This window comes from Solanum verrucosum, unplaced genomic scaffold (genome assembly GCF_900185275.1).
Source record: "Solanum verrucosum unplaced genomic scaffold, falcon-dt-bn FXZP01000287.1, whole genome shotgun sequence".
Lineage (NCBI taxonomy): Eukaryota > Viridiplantae > Streptophyta > Magnoliopsida > Solanales > Solanaceae > Solanum > Solanum verrucosum.
The window spans coordinates 1,650,802-1,668,373 of NW_026020292.1; the positions used below are offsets into that span (position 1 = coordinate 1,650,802).

General features: G+C 34.9%; 1 protein-coding gene and 1 pseudogene across 1 annotated transcript in view; both read left to right on the forward strand.

Moving 5' to 3' along the window:
• LOC125834552 (probable disease resistance protein At4g27220) overlaps positions 1 to 17,572 on the forward strand; it is a 259,136-nt pseudogene that overhangs the window by 18,831 nt on the left and 222,733 nt on the right.
• Positions 8,082 to 17,572, forward strand: part of LOC125834551 (probable inactive ATP-dependent zinc metalloprotease FTSHI 5, chloroplastic) — a 37,944-nt gene continuing 28,453 nt past the window's right edge. Inside the window, exons 1-7 of the mRNA XM_049513678.1 lie at positions 8,082 to 9,112; positions 9,705 to 10,176; positions 12,468 to 12,668; positions 12,751 to 13,044; positions 13,144 to 13,413; positions 16,593 to 16,682; positions 16,765 to 16,896. Coding sequence (XP_049369635.1) covers positions 8,184 to 9,112; positions 9,705 to 10,176; positions 12,468 to 12,668; positions 12,751 to 13,044; positions 13,144 to 13,413; positions 16,593 to 16,682; positions 16,765 to 16,896 — 2,388 coding nt within the window. The 5' untranslated portion in view covers positions 8,082 to 8,183. The remainder of the gene's footprint in view (positions 9,113 to 9,704; positions 10,177 to 12,467; positions 12,669 to 12,750; positions 13,045 to 13,143; positions 13,414 to 16,592; positions 16,683 to 16,764; positions 16,897 to 17,572) is intronic.

Consider the following 17,572-nt stretch of genomic DNA (forward strand, 5'->3'; position numbering starts at 1 on the left):
CTTTATATTTCTCTATTTTCTACACACAGAAGTGTTGACATGTCATGGGAGGTGTTCTCACCTCCTCTAGGCACATTAGAAGGTTAATTTTGACGAAAAATTCCTCCTTCTCCAACGGTCATCTTCCCCACCTTTAAATAAACCATTATTTCTTCTTCCCCACCATTAACCCTTGTTCCTTTTATAAAAAAATCACAATTTCCTCTCAAAATTAAGTAGGGTTTAGTTTGTTAATGTTCATTTCTACTTCAAATCTTGAATTTAGGGTTTGTAATCTGCTATAATTTCTTATTTAGGTCTCTAATTTGAATTTTGAATTTTATCGAAATTCATCCAAAAATAGCAAATGAAAACTTGAATAAGCTTTGTATGGATGAATCAGACCTAATGCTCAACGCTGTAGTAAGATGCAAACACAGAATTTTGTTGAATTTGCAAACTGCTTGGTCGAAATTAAATCTGGGAAGAAGATTTTGGTCTTGCCCATGCTATGGTGTATGTGTTTTTTCTTGTATTCTTGCTACACTTTTATTTTGAACGATGCTAATGTACTATTTTGGATCATTTTCAGTCTAAAATTTGCAATTTTTTTCAATAGGGGAACAAAGAAGAAGTGGATCCAAGATCAAGTTTTATCCTTCCAAGATTGGTGAACAAAATCAATGAGTCAGAGCAAGAATTATGTATTAGACAGGTTCATATTGACAACTTGAGGAACTCTAATTTGTTAGTGGAGATAAGACTCAGTAGAAGGTTGAAATGGTGTAGGCTTAATAGGAAGATACTTTTGTGTATTTTGATTTGTGTTGTTGCTATGTTCATCAGCAACCAGTAGTTCAAGTGTTGCATATTTGGATTTCTCTTTGATTTGTATTGTTGTTATGTTTAATTAAAATTGTCAATGTATGTGTGTCATTTTGTATCTATGATGTCAATTGAAGCTTGTATTAATATGCAACACTTCATCAACAACCATCAACCTAGTCATCCATTTATACTTCAACATAGACAACACAACACCATTTGTAAAAAACATAACCAACACAACATATGTAAGCATACCTGAATAGCCAATACAATTTAATAGACAACACAACAACCATTTTAAAACACATCATCATTCATTCCTAAGGCCTCACATAAGGCAGAATTTACCAAAATAAAGTCATATTTACAAGGCCTCACATAATGCAGAATTTACCTAAATAATGTCATTTTTAGAAGCCCTCACATAAGGCAAAATTTACCAACAAACAAAATCCAAAATAGCAGGCCATTAATGTAACATGTATGGACTAACATAAAAGTGCTTAAATACATCAACATCACTACAATTTCCATGGCATCTTTGACTGTGAAGAAGTGTCATTTTGACTTGAACTACTTCCCATTGTCTTCTTTCTTTGCTTCTCTCTAAGCTCATGAAGCTTGCTTGTTGAGATTGCTACTTTACCATTCCATTTCAGCTTAGTTGTATTACTTGGTGTATAATCAATGTCACCAGTTACATCAGATGATCTTGTCACTTTTACTTGTCCAGTATAGTAGATCTTACTACTTGGCATGCCACACTATAGTAAAATTAGGATTATATCAATATTTAAGTTGTTTAATTAAACAAAATTAGGATTATAATTCAATATTTAAGTTGTTAACATATATCAAAGACTCACATTCATGACTTTGAAGCCATTTGCAGCTTGGAACACACCCATTTCCATGACTCTTGGTCTTTTCTCTAGAGATGTGTTTCCCCTGCCCCTACCTCTTCCTCTTTTAGTAGTACTAGCTATTGAAGATGATGCATGATAAGTAGGAGGAGCAGAAGAGGATGCAGGAAAATCAGTAGGTAGGAGAGGTGCACTAGGTGCTACTGATGATGTTTTTTTTGGTCTTCCTCTTCCCTTTTTTAGTGGAGGCTCACCTTCTGATGGTGCTGATGGAGTTTTCTATACATATAAGATAAAAAAACAAGTCATAAATTAAGAAAAAGTAAAACAAGTTCAAATATTACCTTTGGTTTGCCTCTTCCCCTACCTGAACCTGTTGGTTCTGCCTTTACTGATGCAGTAGGTGATGGTGCACTTTGTCTTGTTGATGATTCAACACCTTCTCTTTGAGGACACCATCTCTTGTTATGGCCTCTGACATGGCATATACTACATGTCATTGCAAGTCCAGTCCTAGGAAGCTTCCCAGATTTCTTAGTTTCTCCAGCTTCTTTCCTTCTAGCCTTAGGTGGCCTACCAGGCATGTTTATGATTTCTGATGGCTCAATAGTGTAGAAACTGGCCACATTTCCATGCTTGTGAGTGGTTCAATAACATTGGCATAAATCCTCAAGTAAGTTTCCTTACTGTAGCAGCTGTCTATATAGTCATAAAGAGAAAACTTCTTAAAGTATAATGCAGTCACATCATGTGCACATGGAATGCCTCTTAACTGCCACACCCTACAACTACAAGTTCTCTTAGCAATATCCACTTTGTGTTGACAAATCCCTTCTTTCACTTCAAATCCAACAACTCCATTAAACTCAATGGTACAGTCCATAGACTTACTAATGTTCTCCTCTAAAACCTTCAGAGCTATTGGAGAGAAATTACACTTCCAAGTAATTGGGAACTCCCTTAATTTGGCTATTCTTGTCATCATCTTCACTCTTATTTCTTCAAGAATAGTAATGATGGTCTTGTGTCTAGCAACCAAGATCCATGCATTAAAACACTCAGACATGTTGTTGTCTACAGAGTCACACTTTACTTCAGTATTGAAGTAAACTTTGCACCAAAATTAATGTTGTAGTACATTAAGTTATCCATCATTTTTTCTAGACCTAACAACTTCATCTTCTCTATATTGTTCCTTAATTGAGACTTAAATGCACTCTTAGCTATCTTCCGAAATTGTTGTCTTCTTTGAAAACGCCTCCAATCCTTAGCCTAGTTAGCTAATATGTGCCTAGCACACATTCTATGTTCACACTTAGGTAATACATTTGTAATTGCTACAGACATTCCCTGCAATAGATGATGATTAGGTCACAATTACATATATAAATTGAAAATTACAAAATAACTTCACATACCTTTTGCATATCTGTAATCAATGTGAAACCTTCACCATCTCTAAGTCCAGATCATCCCTTATGCACTTGACAAACATGGTCCATGTGTGTTTGTTCTCCTTTTCAACTACCGCCCAAGCAAGTGGAAACATATGATTGTTACCATCCCTGGCAACATCAACTAACAGTTGGCCTTTACAAACACCTTTTAGGAAACAACCATCTAAGCCTATGCACTTTCTACAATGTATGCATGCCTTCTTTAAAGCATCAAAACAGATGTAAAAACTCTAAAATATTGATTTGCCTTCTTAATCAGGTTCACCAACTTTTACAACACAACTGGTCCCTGGATTGGTCCTCAACAATTCATCCTTGTAGTCAAGTATTCTTCCAAATTCTATAACATGATCACCCATTATATCTTTCAATACTTTAGCTCTTGCTCTTCTCACAGTAGTCTTGCCAACATGAAGTTTTAAATTTTTCCTAATCATCTCCTGCAACTTGAAGACTCTTATGTTTGGTTGCTCAGTTATTCTTCTCTGAAGGCTTCAGATAAAAACTTTGCATTGAACAAGTAATTTCTAGTTGTCTTGTTGCAAGTATGCTTTGGATTGTAAGTTTTTATCATGAAATTATTTGTTGTCTTGTCAAGACATCCAAACAAAAACCATGGACAACCATCTTTGCATCTAACTCTAACTTTCTTTGGCTCATTCACCCACTTCTCCACCTGAACCCTCATTCTAACTGCATATTTAGTTACTGCTTGTCTAAATTCTTTCACATCTTTAAACACTATGCCCAACTGCCACACAACTTTCTGTGCAGTAGGATCATGAATGATTTTTTGAGTTTTTGAACTCCTCTTTCTTGACAATTTTACCCTTCTTGATCTACTAGATTCATGTTCATCATCATTACAACACTCATCTTCATCTAACTTAAAACTATCCTCATCAAAACTTGCAAAGTAAGGCTCATCACCTCCTTGCCTTCCTTCATGACTTACTTTACCTGTTTCAGTTTCATCAAAACCTAGATCTGGTCCAGCTTCACCTACTGGTACCTCTTCATTGTTAGCTGCTACTCTTTCCCTTCTTTTCCTCCTTTGAAAACTTCTCTTTTCAGCCCTCAACTCCCTAACCTCCTCATGTACATCACTACCATACTCTTCCTCATCATCATCTCCAACTAATTCAGCTTCAGACTCAACACTATCCTCAGTTGAATAATTAGAACCCTTTACTTCTTGTTTTGAGAAATCAGGTCCAACAGCACCAACATCTATATCATCATCAGTAGCACCATCTGCAGTAGCACTATCTGCAGTAGCAATATTGAAAACAAGTGTGATAGTGAAAGGAGGTGAGGTTGAAAAAGTAGCAACAGGGTCCTCACTGTTTAAATGGTCTTCACCTACCCCAAAGTTAACGTTTTCATTCTCACTAGGCCTTGTATTAAAAGTTGAACCAGATTCTCCCATATCCACATGACTACCATTTTCTATTAACATGGGCCCTACAATTGCCTCATCAACTAAATGCCTAACAAATACCTCCACTTCATTCCCATCTTCCAAGGAACACATCATGTCTAAAATATCCTTATCATTATCAACATCTCCCAAAATGCCACTATTAGGTGCTTTAATACTAAAGGTGCAAGTTGTACTATATCCCAATTCTCTAATGTAGTCTTTCAACTCAAAATATGACATTTTATCTATATCAACATCCAAAAATTTTGTAACTTTTCCACCATTATATATTGGTTCCCCACTACTTAAATCTAACACCCCACCATGGTACCACCTTAGAGTAATCAAAGTAAACTCATTCATCTCTTACCTGAAGGTAATAAAAAAAATAGAATAGTAATTATAGACATACTCTAACCTGAGGGCAATCCAAAAAATAGAATAGTACTTAAAAACGAACAGAATACAACACATTAGCAAACGAACAGAATACAACACAATACTTAGCTTCTCTATGAACATAATCTATGAACATAAATACAACACAGTAGCAAACTAGCAACTTCTCTATGAACATAATACTAAGAAGAACATAAATATAACACTCCATGAACATAATACTAAGACGAACATAATACAAAATTACGCGACTTAGACGAGAAAGGGAAAAACCTAATTTCATGAAAAATGTGGTATAATATGGTGTAAATGAACACCTAACACTATAATCGTAAGCCACACATAAGATTTCACACAATGTTGCTCTTAATTTCACGAATCAACAGAAACCCTAGGGGATAAATCACAAACTTGAAATAAGGGATAAAGAACTAACCTTTTACTAAATTAGTTGATAAACTACGAAATGAAGTTGACAGTACACAGCAAAATCGTTCGATAATAGAAAATTTGTTTGATGATCACCAGAAATGCATTGCTAATGGAGAAGGATTGAAAATGAGAAAGGAGGATTTTTTTTTCTTTTACGTTTTAGGAGGGAATAGGGGAAAAATAAGAAATGGGAGTTGAAGAGGCGGGGGACCCAGCGCGTGGAATCACATAGGCCTAATTATTTGGTTTATGTGTTGAGGTCATCACTTAGGTGTGTAGAAAATAGAGAAATATAAAGTTCAGGTGGGTAATAGGACACCCATAAAGTTGGAGTGTGTAGTTGGGATTTCGAGTATAGGTTGGGGGGGTTTTAAATCATTTTCTCAAGGATGAATGATAAGATGTTATAATTATTATTTTTCTTTACATTATTAATGTTCGTTACTACGTAATCTTGTATGTAAGACAACATAGTATTTTAGTTTTAATGACCGATATAATTTGAGTATTATTTTATAAATTTTGTGATATCAAATTCCCGTACAAAGCGCGAATAATTTTTCTAGTATTAAAATAATATGAAGGGAAAATGCATAAGTACCCCCCCTAGCCTATGCCCAAAATCCCTGAGACACACCTAACCTTTACTAAGGTCCTATTACCCCCCAAACTTATTTTTTAGTTAATTGTTTACCACTTTTCGGCTGACGTGGCTGAGTCCGTGATTTCACCTATGTTAGGCGCCTGGGTGCAGCTTTTAGACAGCACTGACCAATAAAAATTGGTCATGTGTTAAAATAAACTTGGAAAAAATAAATATTAACTCAATTGTCTTCTTCTTTATTATTGTTCTTCATGTTTGAAAAAAAAACCTCCATTATCATAACTTAAATTGCTCCTTTCTTCGAAAAGCTAACAAAATAAAATCAAGAAAAAACTAACCTTTGAACTCAATCACGATTCTTGATAACTTAGAAATAGGGGTGTACGTAGGTCGGTTTGGTTTGATTTTTCATTAAAAAAAACCTAAACCAATTATGTCGGTTTATTAAATCTAAATATCAAATCAAACCACGCAAAGTCAGTTTTTTCGGTTTCGATTTTAGTCGGTTCTTTCGGTTTTTTTTCGGTTTTTTACAACTTAACGGTGTTTGAAAAAGAGATCAAATATATTTTCACCTACCTGTGTGATAAGCTAAACTTAAGAAACATTAAATGAATAGAAATTTTCGTAAAGACGGTAAAATTCACATGAGTACAAAATATATTTTTTTGAAATAAAATATATAAACATTGAAAACTATAAACTAACTAAAAATATATTAACAAAGTTATAATATTTTTTAATCTATAAATAAAATAAAATTATATTGAATGAATGGGAAAGACGTGGGTCTAGCCAGACCCCTGACATCGGGTGACAAACCTTGATGATGGCAATTTCAAAATAAAATAATATATATATATATATAATATTTACAAAATTTTACAAACCCAATTTTGAAATAAAATATATAAACTAACTAAAAATATATTAACAAAGTTATAATATATATATATATATATATAATATTTACAAAATTTTACAAGCCCAAATTTAAAATAAAATATATAAACATTGAAAACTATAAACTAACTAAAAATATATTAACAAAGTAGATTATAAATAATTTTTTTATCTATAAATAAAATAAAATTATATATATAATATTTACAAAATTTTACATGCCCAAATTTGAAATAAAATATATAAACATTGAAAACTATAAACTAACTAAAAATATATTAACAAAGTTATAATATTTTTTAATCTATAAATAAAATAAAATTATATTGAATGAATGGGAAAGACGTGGGTCTAGCCAGACCCCTGACATCGGGTGACAAACCTTGATGATGGCAATTTCAAAATAAAATAATATATATATATAATATTTACAAAATTTTACAAACCCAAATTTGAAATAAAATATATAAACTAACTAAAAATATATTAACAAAGTTATAATATATATATATATATATATATATATATATATATATAATATTTACAAAATTTTACAAGCCCAAATTTAAAATAAAATATATAAACATTGAAAACTATAAACTAACTAAAAATATATTAACAAAGTAGATTATAAATAATTTTTTTATCTATAAATAAAATAAAATTATATATATAATATTTACAAAATTTTACATGCCCAAATTTGAAATAAAATATATAAACATTGAAATCTATAAACTAACTAAAAATATATTAACAAAGTAGATTATAAATAATAGGATAACTTTTTGAAATTTTGGGAAGTGTAAAAACTACTTTTTAGAAAGTTGAAAAAGTGGGGCCCGGCGCGTGTTGAACAAAGCTTTCAATCTATTTGGTTTATATTGCCACGTAAGCCGAAAAGTGGTAAACAATTAACTAAAAAATAAGTTTGTGGGTAATAGGACCTTAGTAAATATTAGGTGTGTCTCAGGAATTTTGGGCATAGGCTGGTGGGGGTACTTATGCATTTTCCCTAATATGAAATCCAAAAGACTATCCTAGTAGTAAAATAAAAGAAAAGAGAAGGAGGAAAAAATAAATGGCAAAAAGACTATAGAGGAAGAAGAGGGAAATATGAGCAGCCCTTGATTAATTTGAGATTACCTTTGCTCTCGCCGGCTCTTCTCTGGGTTTTTGGTTAAAACTTAAAACCCCAACGCCGGTCTTATCCTACTTGCTCTCTGCTCTTCAACTTTCTCAACCATGCCATTACTCTCCATTTCCCAATTTCGTGACTAGATAACACCTTAATTATGTATGCTTCTACTACTACCACATTCTTCACTCTTCAAAATCCATTCTTGAATCGCCATAGCCATTCCAATTACCGAATTCGCTCGAAAAAGCTCTCTTCCCATGAAGCAGATAAACCCAAAAGTCCTCTACGAATTCCTATTACTTCAGCCCCAGCTAGACTTATAAAATGTTCTATCACCCAAAAAGACAAAAACCCAGTTAGCTATGATGACCAAAATCCTCTTAAACCCATTTTAAAGCCTGTAGTGTACACATTATTCTCTATTGCTTTTGGATTGTGCCCGGTTCTCGGGTTTCAATTCCCTGCTACTGCTTCTGTGGCTGCTGCACCTCCCCCTGCCGCAGCTGAGCTGATACAGAAAACTAGTAATAAACGGAAAGATGTCCTTGAGACTAGACATGAATATTCACATTGTACTAAGAGATTGTTAGAGACGGTTTCAGGGTTGCTTAGAGTGATAGAGGAAGTGAAATCTGGTAAAGAGGATGTGAAATGTGTGGAGGAAAAGCTAAAGGAGGTCAACATGAAGAGGAATGAGTTGCAAGAGGAGATCATGAATGGTCTCTATGCGGAACTGAGATTGTTAAAGGGAGAAAGAAATGCCTTGGTCAATCGTTCCGAGGAGATTCTCGATGTAGTGCTGAAGATTAAGAGGGAGGAGGAAAGTTTATTGAAGAAGGCTAAGGGCAATGAAAAAGATGCAGTAGTAAAGGAAAAAGTTGCAAAATTGGATGAGGAAGTGAGACAGAGTGATGAGGAATATAACAGGGTATGGGAGAGGATTGCAGAGATAGATGATGAGATTATGAGGAGAGAAACACTTGCATTGAGCATTGGTGTGAGGGAGCTTGCATCTATTGAGAGGGAGTGTCAAATCTTGGTTACGGAGTTTCTGAGGAAAATGAGGCAGCAAAGCGTTGAGAGGTAAGACATTATTAGAATTTTAGTAGCTTATACATGCTTTTTTTGATGTATAATAGTGCAACAGATCTTTTGTACGAGCAATGGTAGCAAAGCTTAATTAATCTAAACAATGGATATTGGCATGAATTTGGCATTGAGCCTTATTATTTTATTTGAGCAATTAGGTTCTGGGATATCTTGGGAAGGAACTGCCCCTTTGTGCATGATAATTTAGTTGGCACCTAAAACAGATGGCTCTGTTGTGAACTGATTGCTTTTACTTTCTTTTAGGATTTAACCTCCTAAATTGCTTTGGTATTTTCCAGCAATTCATTATCTAGACGTTTTAATGCTTAGTTCACTGTTATATTACCTATAATTTAATTCCATCTCCAATTGTACCCGTTCCTTGGTCACCTAATCTACTTTATGCTGGCGACTAGATAATTGACATTTAGCATGTTATTCTTGTAGGCTGTAGATATCCTTTTGTTCTTAGATGAGGTTAGTTTTGTTTACTACTATTTGTAACAAGACTTGCTATTTGATGTTGTTTGTGAACTATAGTTTCCCAATCATTTTCATTGTTCTATATACTTGTGTGTCTTTGCAGCGTGCCTAAAAGCCCTCTCACTAAGCTTTCTAGATCTGAGATAAAAGAAGAATTGCAAATTGCTCAAAGACATTTGTTGGAGCAGATAGTTCTACCCAATGTTTTGGACGATGATGACAATATACTCCTTTTTGATCAAGACTCTATGGTATTCGGTCAGCGAATAGAACAAGCACTTAAGGACTCAAGAGAGATGCAACGGAATCTCGAGAGTCGTATTAAGAAAAAAATGAAGAGATATGGCAATGAAAAACGTTTTGTTGTAAACACACCGGTGGATGAAGTTGTCAAGGGTTTCCCTGAAATTGAATTGAAGTGGATGTTTGGAAACAAGGAGGTTGTAGTTCCAAAGGCCGTTAGCCTCCACTTACATCATGGTTGGAAGAAATGGCGTGAGGATGTTAAAGCAGACCTCAAGAGGGATTTGCTGGAGAATGTTGAGCATGGTAAAAAATATATGACTGAGAAACAGGTAACTTTTGCTGAAATGCTTGGTTCTTCCTGCTTATGCTAGGTTGTGCACTCATCACTTCTACTTTTACTTTCTATTACTATATATCAGCACTTTGATCATTTAGCAGTAAATTGATCATCTTGGAATTCCCCTTGTTGCTCATCGGTATCGATAGCTTATCTTTTTCTCTGTAGTAAGATTTACTTTGTATACATTACCACTTTTCAGGAAAACAAAGAAGTAAAGAGTTACTTTGTATCCATTTAGCTGGTGTTTCTTAGTTACTGATTTAGTCTCATATCTTGGTCTTCAATTTTGTGATCTAGAAGTTAAAGACTCTGCATTGAGTGAGGGGTTTGTACATTATAGTTTGTGGGGTTGTGGTCTCATGGATAAATAGATGCCTGTTAGGTAGGATGAGAAGGTGCGATTTAGAAAACTACTTGCTTTTACATTTTAAGCATTTTGAATGACCTGGTTATGGTATGGAAAGAGTTAGTAGTTAATTGATAGAAATATTGAGCTAAAAGGTGGTCTAGCTATTACTTTACAGGCTATTACAAGTTGCTGGCTCCTGCTATCTTTGTCCCAAGAAATTCTATTACCAGATTGGTCGTATTGATTAAAGGTACTCTATTTTGTGACTTCTCAAAAAATAAAAAAAGGGAAGCAAAGTTCTGGACTTTACTTAATGGAGAATGAAAATATATTTTCAGGGTTTTTTGGGAACTTTTGAGCCTCGAGATCAACCTCGCGTTTTTGCATCTTGTAATTGACGTCTTCAATTATTTCGTGATTTACATCTGGAACTTGACATAATGTCAATTGATGAGATGAGTGGTGAAATTAATGATAAGCTGAAGGTTTGGAGACATGCCCTAGAGTCTAAAGGTTTCAAATTAAGCAAGACTAAAATAGAGTACCTGGAGAGTAAATTCAGTGGCATAATGCATGAGGCGGAGATGGAAGTAAAGATCGATGTCAAGTCATTTCCAAGAGAGGGAGCTTCAAGTATCTTGGGTTTATTATCCAAGGAGACGGGAAGATTGATGATGATGTCACACATCATATGGGAGCTGGGTGGGCGAAATTGAGGTTCACTTTCGGGGTACTGTGTGATAAGAAGGTGTTGTCTAGGCTTAAGGGAAGTTCTACATAGTGGTGGTTAGACCCACATTGTTGTATGGGGTAAAGTGTTGGCCAGTCAAGAATGTCTATGTTCAGAAAATGAATGTAGAAGAGATGACGATGCTCGGATGGATGTGTGGGCATATCAGGAGAGATATGAGTAGGAACGAAGTTATATGGGGCAAGGTGGGATTGGCTTCCATGGCAGACAAAATGAGGGAAGTGGGGTTGAGATGATTCGTGATTGTGAAGAGGAGGTGCGTGGATGCTCTAGTTAGGAGGTGTGAGAGGTTGTCCTAGCAGGAGTTAGGAGAGGTATAGGTAGGCCAAAAAAAAATTAGGGAGGGGGGTGGGGTGATTAGACAGGACATGACACAAATTCAGCTGACTGAGGACATAACCCTAGGTAGGAAAGTAAGGAAGTCGAGGATTAGGGTAGAAGGTTAATAGTTAGTTGAGTATTGTTGCACTTTAGGTGGGGGAGGCAGGGGGCAAGCCCCATCTCTTCCCTATTAGTATTAAGAAATTACGTAGTTTATTACTCCCTCCATTCCATATTAACCTAAGTTTTGAGGCATTTTTCATTTTTCAAATTAACTTAATTGTTCAGTTTTCAAGACTACTTTAGAGTGTTCTTCCAATTTTACCCTTCATTAGTTAGTATTGGAATTAGTGATTAATTAATATTTAGTTATTTTAATCATAAATTTGACAATAATTAATAAGGGTAAAAATGGAAAAGTAGGTTCAATTTATGTCTTAATCTACTTTTCTTAAAGGACGTGAAACACCTCAAAACTTAAGTTAATATGGAATGGAGGGAGTATTCTTCAATGTGTTCTATTAACTGTTGCTTCATGTGCTTTGTATTTGGATATTTTGCTGAAAATTTTTCTTCTTGCAACCCTGCTTCGATTAACTTCTCTTTTGATCCGAAGGTCTATCTGAAACAACCTCTCTACCCCACGTGGGTAGGGGTAAGGACTATGCACATCTTACCCTCCTCAGACTCCATTTATGGGATTACACTGGGTATATTGTTGTTTTGGTTCCCTAATCTGTTGGTTCTATTTGAAAACTATATTTGCCTATAATGATGCCATTACTTTTCTCCGTGCAAGACACCATGCTCTATCAATGGTGGCATCTGCTTTATGATGACGTCCAAATTCTTATTATAGGAAAGGATCCTCCTGGATCGGGATAGAGTGGTGGCAAAATCATGGTATAATGAAGAAAGAAATAGGTGGGAGATGGATCCTGTGGCTGTTCCTTATGCTGTGTCCAAGAATCTTCTTGAGAGTGCTAGAATCAGACATGACTGGGCTGCCATGTATGTTCTGTTGAAGGGAGATGATAAAGAATATTATGTTGATATCAAGGTATGATCCTCTATCTGCACAGTGATTCCTCTTTTTGATTTAAATGTGATATTGATTTTTAACCTCATCATTTTTGTTTCAGGAATATGAAATGATTTATGAAGATTTTGGAGGTTTTGATGCCTTGTACCTGCGAATGCTTGCTTCAGGTATCCCAACTGCGGTTCAGCTGATGTGGATTCCTTTCTCAGAGCTGAACTTCCGTCAACAGTTTCTCTTGGTCACAAGACTCTGTCATCAATGTCTAAATGGATTGTGGTCTCTAAAACTTGTTTCACGTGGAAGAGACTGGATTTTGGAGAAATTCAGAAACGTAAATGATGACATTATGATGATGATTGTTTTCCCTACTGTGGAATTTGTCATCCCTTATCGGGTATTTATCATAGCCTGCACTTGACCCTGGTTTATTGTTTAATTTTCCTCCTTGTTTTTAACTGTGTTTTCAGAGCAGTCTCTTGCTGTTGTGGTGTAGGTGAGGATGCGGCTGGGTATGGCGTGGCCAGAGTATTTCGATCAATCTGTTGCTTCAACGTGGTACTTGAAGTGGCAATCTGAGGCTGAAATGAGTTTCAGATCAAGAAAAAAAGATGATTTTCAGTGGTATCTCTGGTTTTTGATTAGAACTGCAGTATATGGCTATGTATTGTATCATGTGATTCGCTTTATGAAGAGGAAAATTCCACGACTTCTTGGTTATGGACCTTTAAGGAGAAATCCCAACCTACGGAAGCTGCAGAGAGTGGTATAGTTACCTCCTCGACTCAGCTATGTATCTAGTGTCTGGACAATTGTATGTTTCTGTTTAAGCCGTAACACAGAGCATTCTCTAATGAAGTGGGCCATAGCTTCTTTGCTATGATGTCTTAGTTATGACTCTCCCATTCCAGTTTATGTGACGGGTGACCCTATATTTTTTTAGTATGTTTAAAAATATGTCCACTTTCTAAATCTAGAAACATATTAACTTTAAATTCTTCATTTTGCCCTTAATGAAAAGCTTTTATAGCCACACACATATTATAGCATGTTTAAGACCACAAGTTTCGGAAGTACTATAGCCATATTATGGCATATTAATACTACAAGTTTCAAAAGTCTGCATTTCTTTCTTAAACTTTGTGCCCAGTCAATTAGAGTTACATAAACTGAAACGGAGGGGGTAATATCTCATTACTATAAAGAGCATTTCGTTTCTCTGCTGTTTCGTACGGTGCTTTTTGTTCTATTACTAACTCTTCTATTTAAGTGGTTCTTTGTAAAAACTTATAACTATGACACCCTTTAATTTGTTTATATATACACACATGTTTACAAAGCTTTTTATCAAGGGATTTTATTTGATCTTTCATCATTGGATGTTACTTGGATGTAGTTGAAGCTTGACTTTATTTATAAAATGTGTTTATAATTCATCCAAGGGTATGGCCTTGTCAACGAAGTGGGTTGAGAATCATGAGGTCTCCAACAGAGACAATATATATACATACATACATGTTTACAAAGCTTTTATCAAGGGATTTTGTTTGATCTTTCATAATTGGATGTAGTTGAAGCTTGAATTTATTTATAAAATGTGTTTAATAATTCATCCAAAGGTGTGGCCTTGTGGTCAATGAAGTGAGTTGAGAACCTGAGACAAAAACGCTAGGTGAGATCTTCCTATTTGTCCAAGCCTTGTTGATAGAGTTACCCGGTACCTGTGCTGGTTGGGATAGCAGGTACCTCGTGGAATTAGTCGAGGTGTGTAGGAGCTGGCTCAGACTCTAGGGTTGTAAAGAAAATGTGAATTCAAAATTTCAGGCACCCATATGGAGAAAAACCTAGTTTGTACCAGTAAATTGTTCTGATATTTAGAGTGCTGAGGATCTTCTGTGTGATGTTATCTCTGTTGTCACCTTTGAACAGGAGTATATCATCTTCTACACTCTCATTTAAGTATCTCCTTTCCTTTCTTTTTGTTGTTGTTGTTAACATATCAAAAGGAAACGATAAAAGATAGTAGACAAGTTTGGGATCTTTTATTTCGATGATGGGACAAGAGCCTATTATAGTCAAATCTTTGAAATATAAGAATTGTATTAAGGATGCATGCAATGTGGTGGGACAAATAGGAATGTTGATAAAAGGTTTGCATACACTTGTTTTGTTCACGTGATCAAGGGTGAAATAGAAGTGACATTGAGTTTCCGACGAGGATACTTCTAATTATGTAGCAAATACTCTAGAATTTCTTTTCTAAGGGCCTTTGATTGGCTTATCAAAATCTTTTCTGATTGTTAAAATTGATCTTTAGAGAATTCATTAAGATAATTAGTTTCGTTACTCTAATGAAACTAAAAGTTGAAAATGACAGAAAATATGCTGGATTCCGTTAGCTCCCTACTTAGCTTATTGTGAAAATACTTATGTCTTTTGTACATCTTGTAAACGACACTATGTTTGTTCTAATTTTTCATAAGATTAACCCTACTTTAAAGAAAACAAAGTAGCCTAGTTGAATTAATCTTTAGTTATTAGCTCTAAAAATTGATTTTTGGAATAGTGTCCTAGGAAACTGATAAAATGATGAATTTAAACCAAGCAGTCATGAATATATATTCTTAAGAAAAAATAGTTGTCAAACTATATGCAAGTATGATTGAAGAGTGGAACTGGAGATTCGTTTCCCAAAGCTATCAGAAATTGTTGAAGTATGAAGAAAATAAATATCTAAATCACTAAACAAAAAGTGGGTTCAAATAAGATAAATCAAAATCAAAAACATGAGGTGTGTGAAAAGCAATGGAGAAAGGGGGAGGTAATTTAGGGGCATATTAGCAATATTAATTGGGTTTTCTCCTGGAGGGGGGGAGGGGAGAGGTTTGCATCGATGTTGATATAAACAGGATATTTAGTTTTCAGTCAAACCAACTAATGGTAAATGTGGAGGCTAGTGTGACATATCTTATCTGCATGTGGAGGCTAATACAATGTAGCCTTAAGGCTTAAGCTACCAGGCCACCCTTAGTCCTATGGTTGACATTTATATTATTCTTCTTCCTTTTGATCCGTTTACATTGATATTATTCTTCATCCTCAGGATCTGTCTACTACTGATCCTCTACTGCTGATGTACTTCATTAGCTCATCTGAGATTGCTGAAAAATATGTACTCCAGATATTTCTACCACACGTCCTTTCTGTAGTGTGAGGATTCATCATAAGAGCACAATGGAAGAAAACGATATGTTTAGGCAATACATATTACTTGAGAATATGTTTTAGACATTAGAACTTTTGCAGTAGGTTTTTATGCTTTCTAGGAGTGGTTAACTTTTCAGAGATTTATACGTTGAGAAAATATACAATCTAGTACTTCTAAATTATATTTGCATAATATGGCATGCGATAGTTTAAATGGAGTAATGTAGTCAGTGAGGATTCATATAGCCGACCCAACTTGTTTCGGACTGAGGTGTAGTGTGTTCTTTTTGCATGGTTTATTGTCCTTCCAAATTGGGTGTCAGTTCTGGTCTTCCAGGGCATTCTATGAGGAACTTGTGCTGCATCACCATCTCTTTTATCTCATTACTGTAAAGTTTTTTTTTGGAATCTCAAAAAGATGCTTTTAAAATTGAAAACGTGCACAGGTTTTAGAATCCATAAAAGACAGAATGGGTTACAACTTACCCGTATATGAAGAACATCTTGATCAATGGTAGTCTAGTCGAGCTCATATCTTTGCTTTTCTGCAAAAGGTTTTACAATTCAGGACAATTTTTGTCCAAGGACAATTTCCTTGAAGGATTGTATGTGGTCAAGTTATATGTTTTTGAGGTTTGCATGAGTCATTGCTAGATAACAACTTGCAACATTGTTACTTCTTGCAATAATTTCAAGTAAGTCATGTTTATGCATAATAATTGTTACAATTTGCTGCAGAAAGCATATTTTAGATTTAGGACAAGGAGAATAAAGCAAAAGAAGAAGGCGGGTGTTGATCCAATCAGTACTGCTTTTGATCAGATGAAGGTTTGCACTTTTGTTCTTTAACCATGACAGTTACCTTGGTATATTTGCTTTTGGTGATCAATCTTCTTTTTCTGTTTCCCAGAGGGTGAAGAATCCACCTATAAGTTTGAAGGACTTTGCAAGCATTGAATCTATGAGGGAAGAGATTAATGAGGTCGTGGCATTTCTGCAAAACCCTCGCGCTTTTCAAGAAATGGGAGCTCGTGCCCCTCGGGTATGTTACTGCAAGTGTTGTTTGAGAATTTCTTAGTTTAAGATGGTGGTGAATTTGCTTTTTTCCAAGAGATTTGCTTCCTTACTAGTGCATTTATGTGTAGAAATTTGTGACTATGAAAAGGCACTTCCAGTATGTACTTTCTACTTAACAGTTATACATGCATAGACTAATCTATTAAAGACCTTCACTTTCCTATGAAGAACTCAGTCATATGGTTGTTTAAATATCTTATGCAGAGCTAAGTCAAATAAACGATAAACCGGTTAGAAAGAATGATGTTGAGGAGAAACTATTTCTGGTGTAATGCATTCTGATGTTTAGAATGAAGGTTATGTCCCCTCAACAATAATCATAATCTCTCTGGTCCTACAAGAAGGGTTCTTGCTGTATGTTGTAGTCAATTTGTGTATTCAATAAAGTTCAATGGCTTTTCTATGTGCAGAGTCGAAGTTGTTGTGCTAACTTGACATCAAGTCAGATGTAAAGTGATCTAGATCTCCGATATATCACCTTTAGACTCCAATTGATCCTTCTAAGTCCTCGTGTATTGTGTTAGTTTTATCTTTAGGTAAGCTTTATTTCTGATACTGGTGCAACTAGATTCAGCATCTGCTTAATGGTGAAAGGAGTATAACACACACCAACTTGGTTAACAACATATAGTCATAATGCA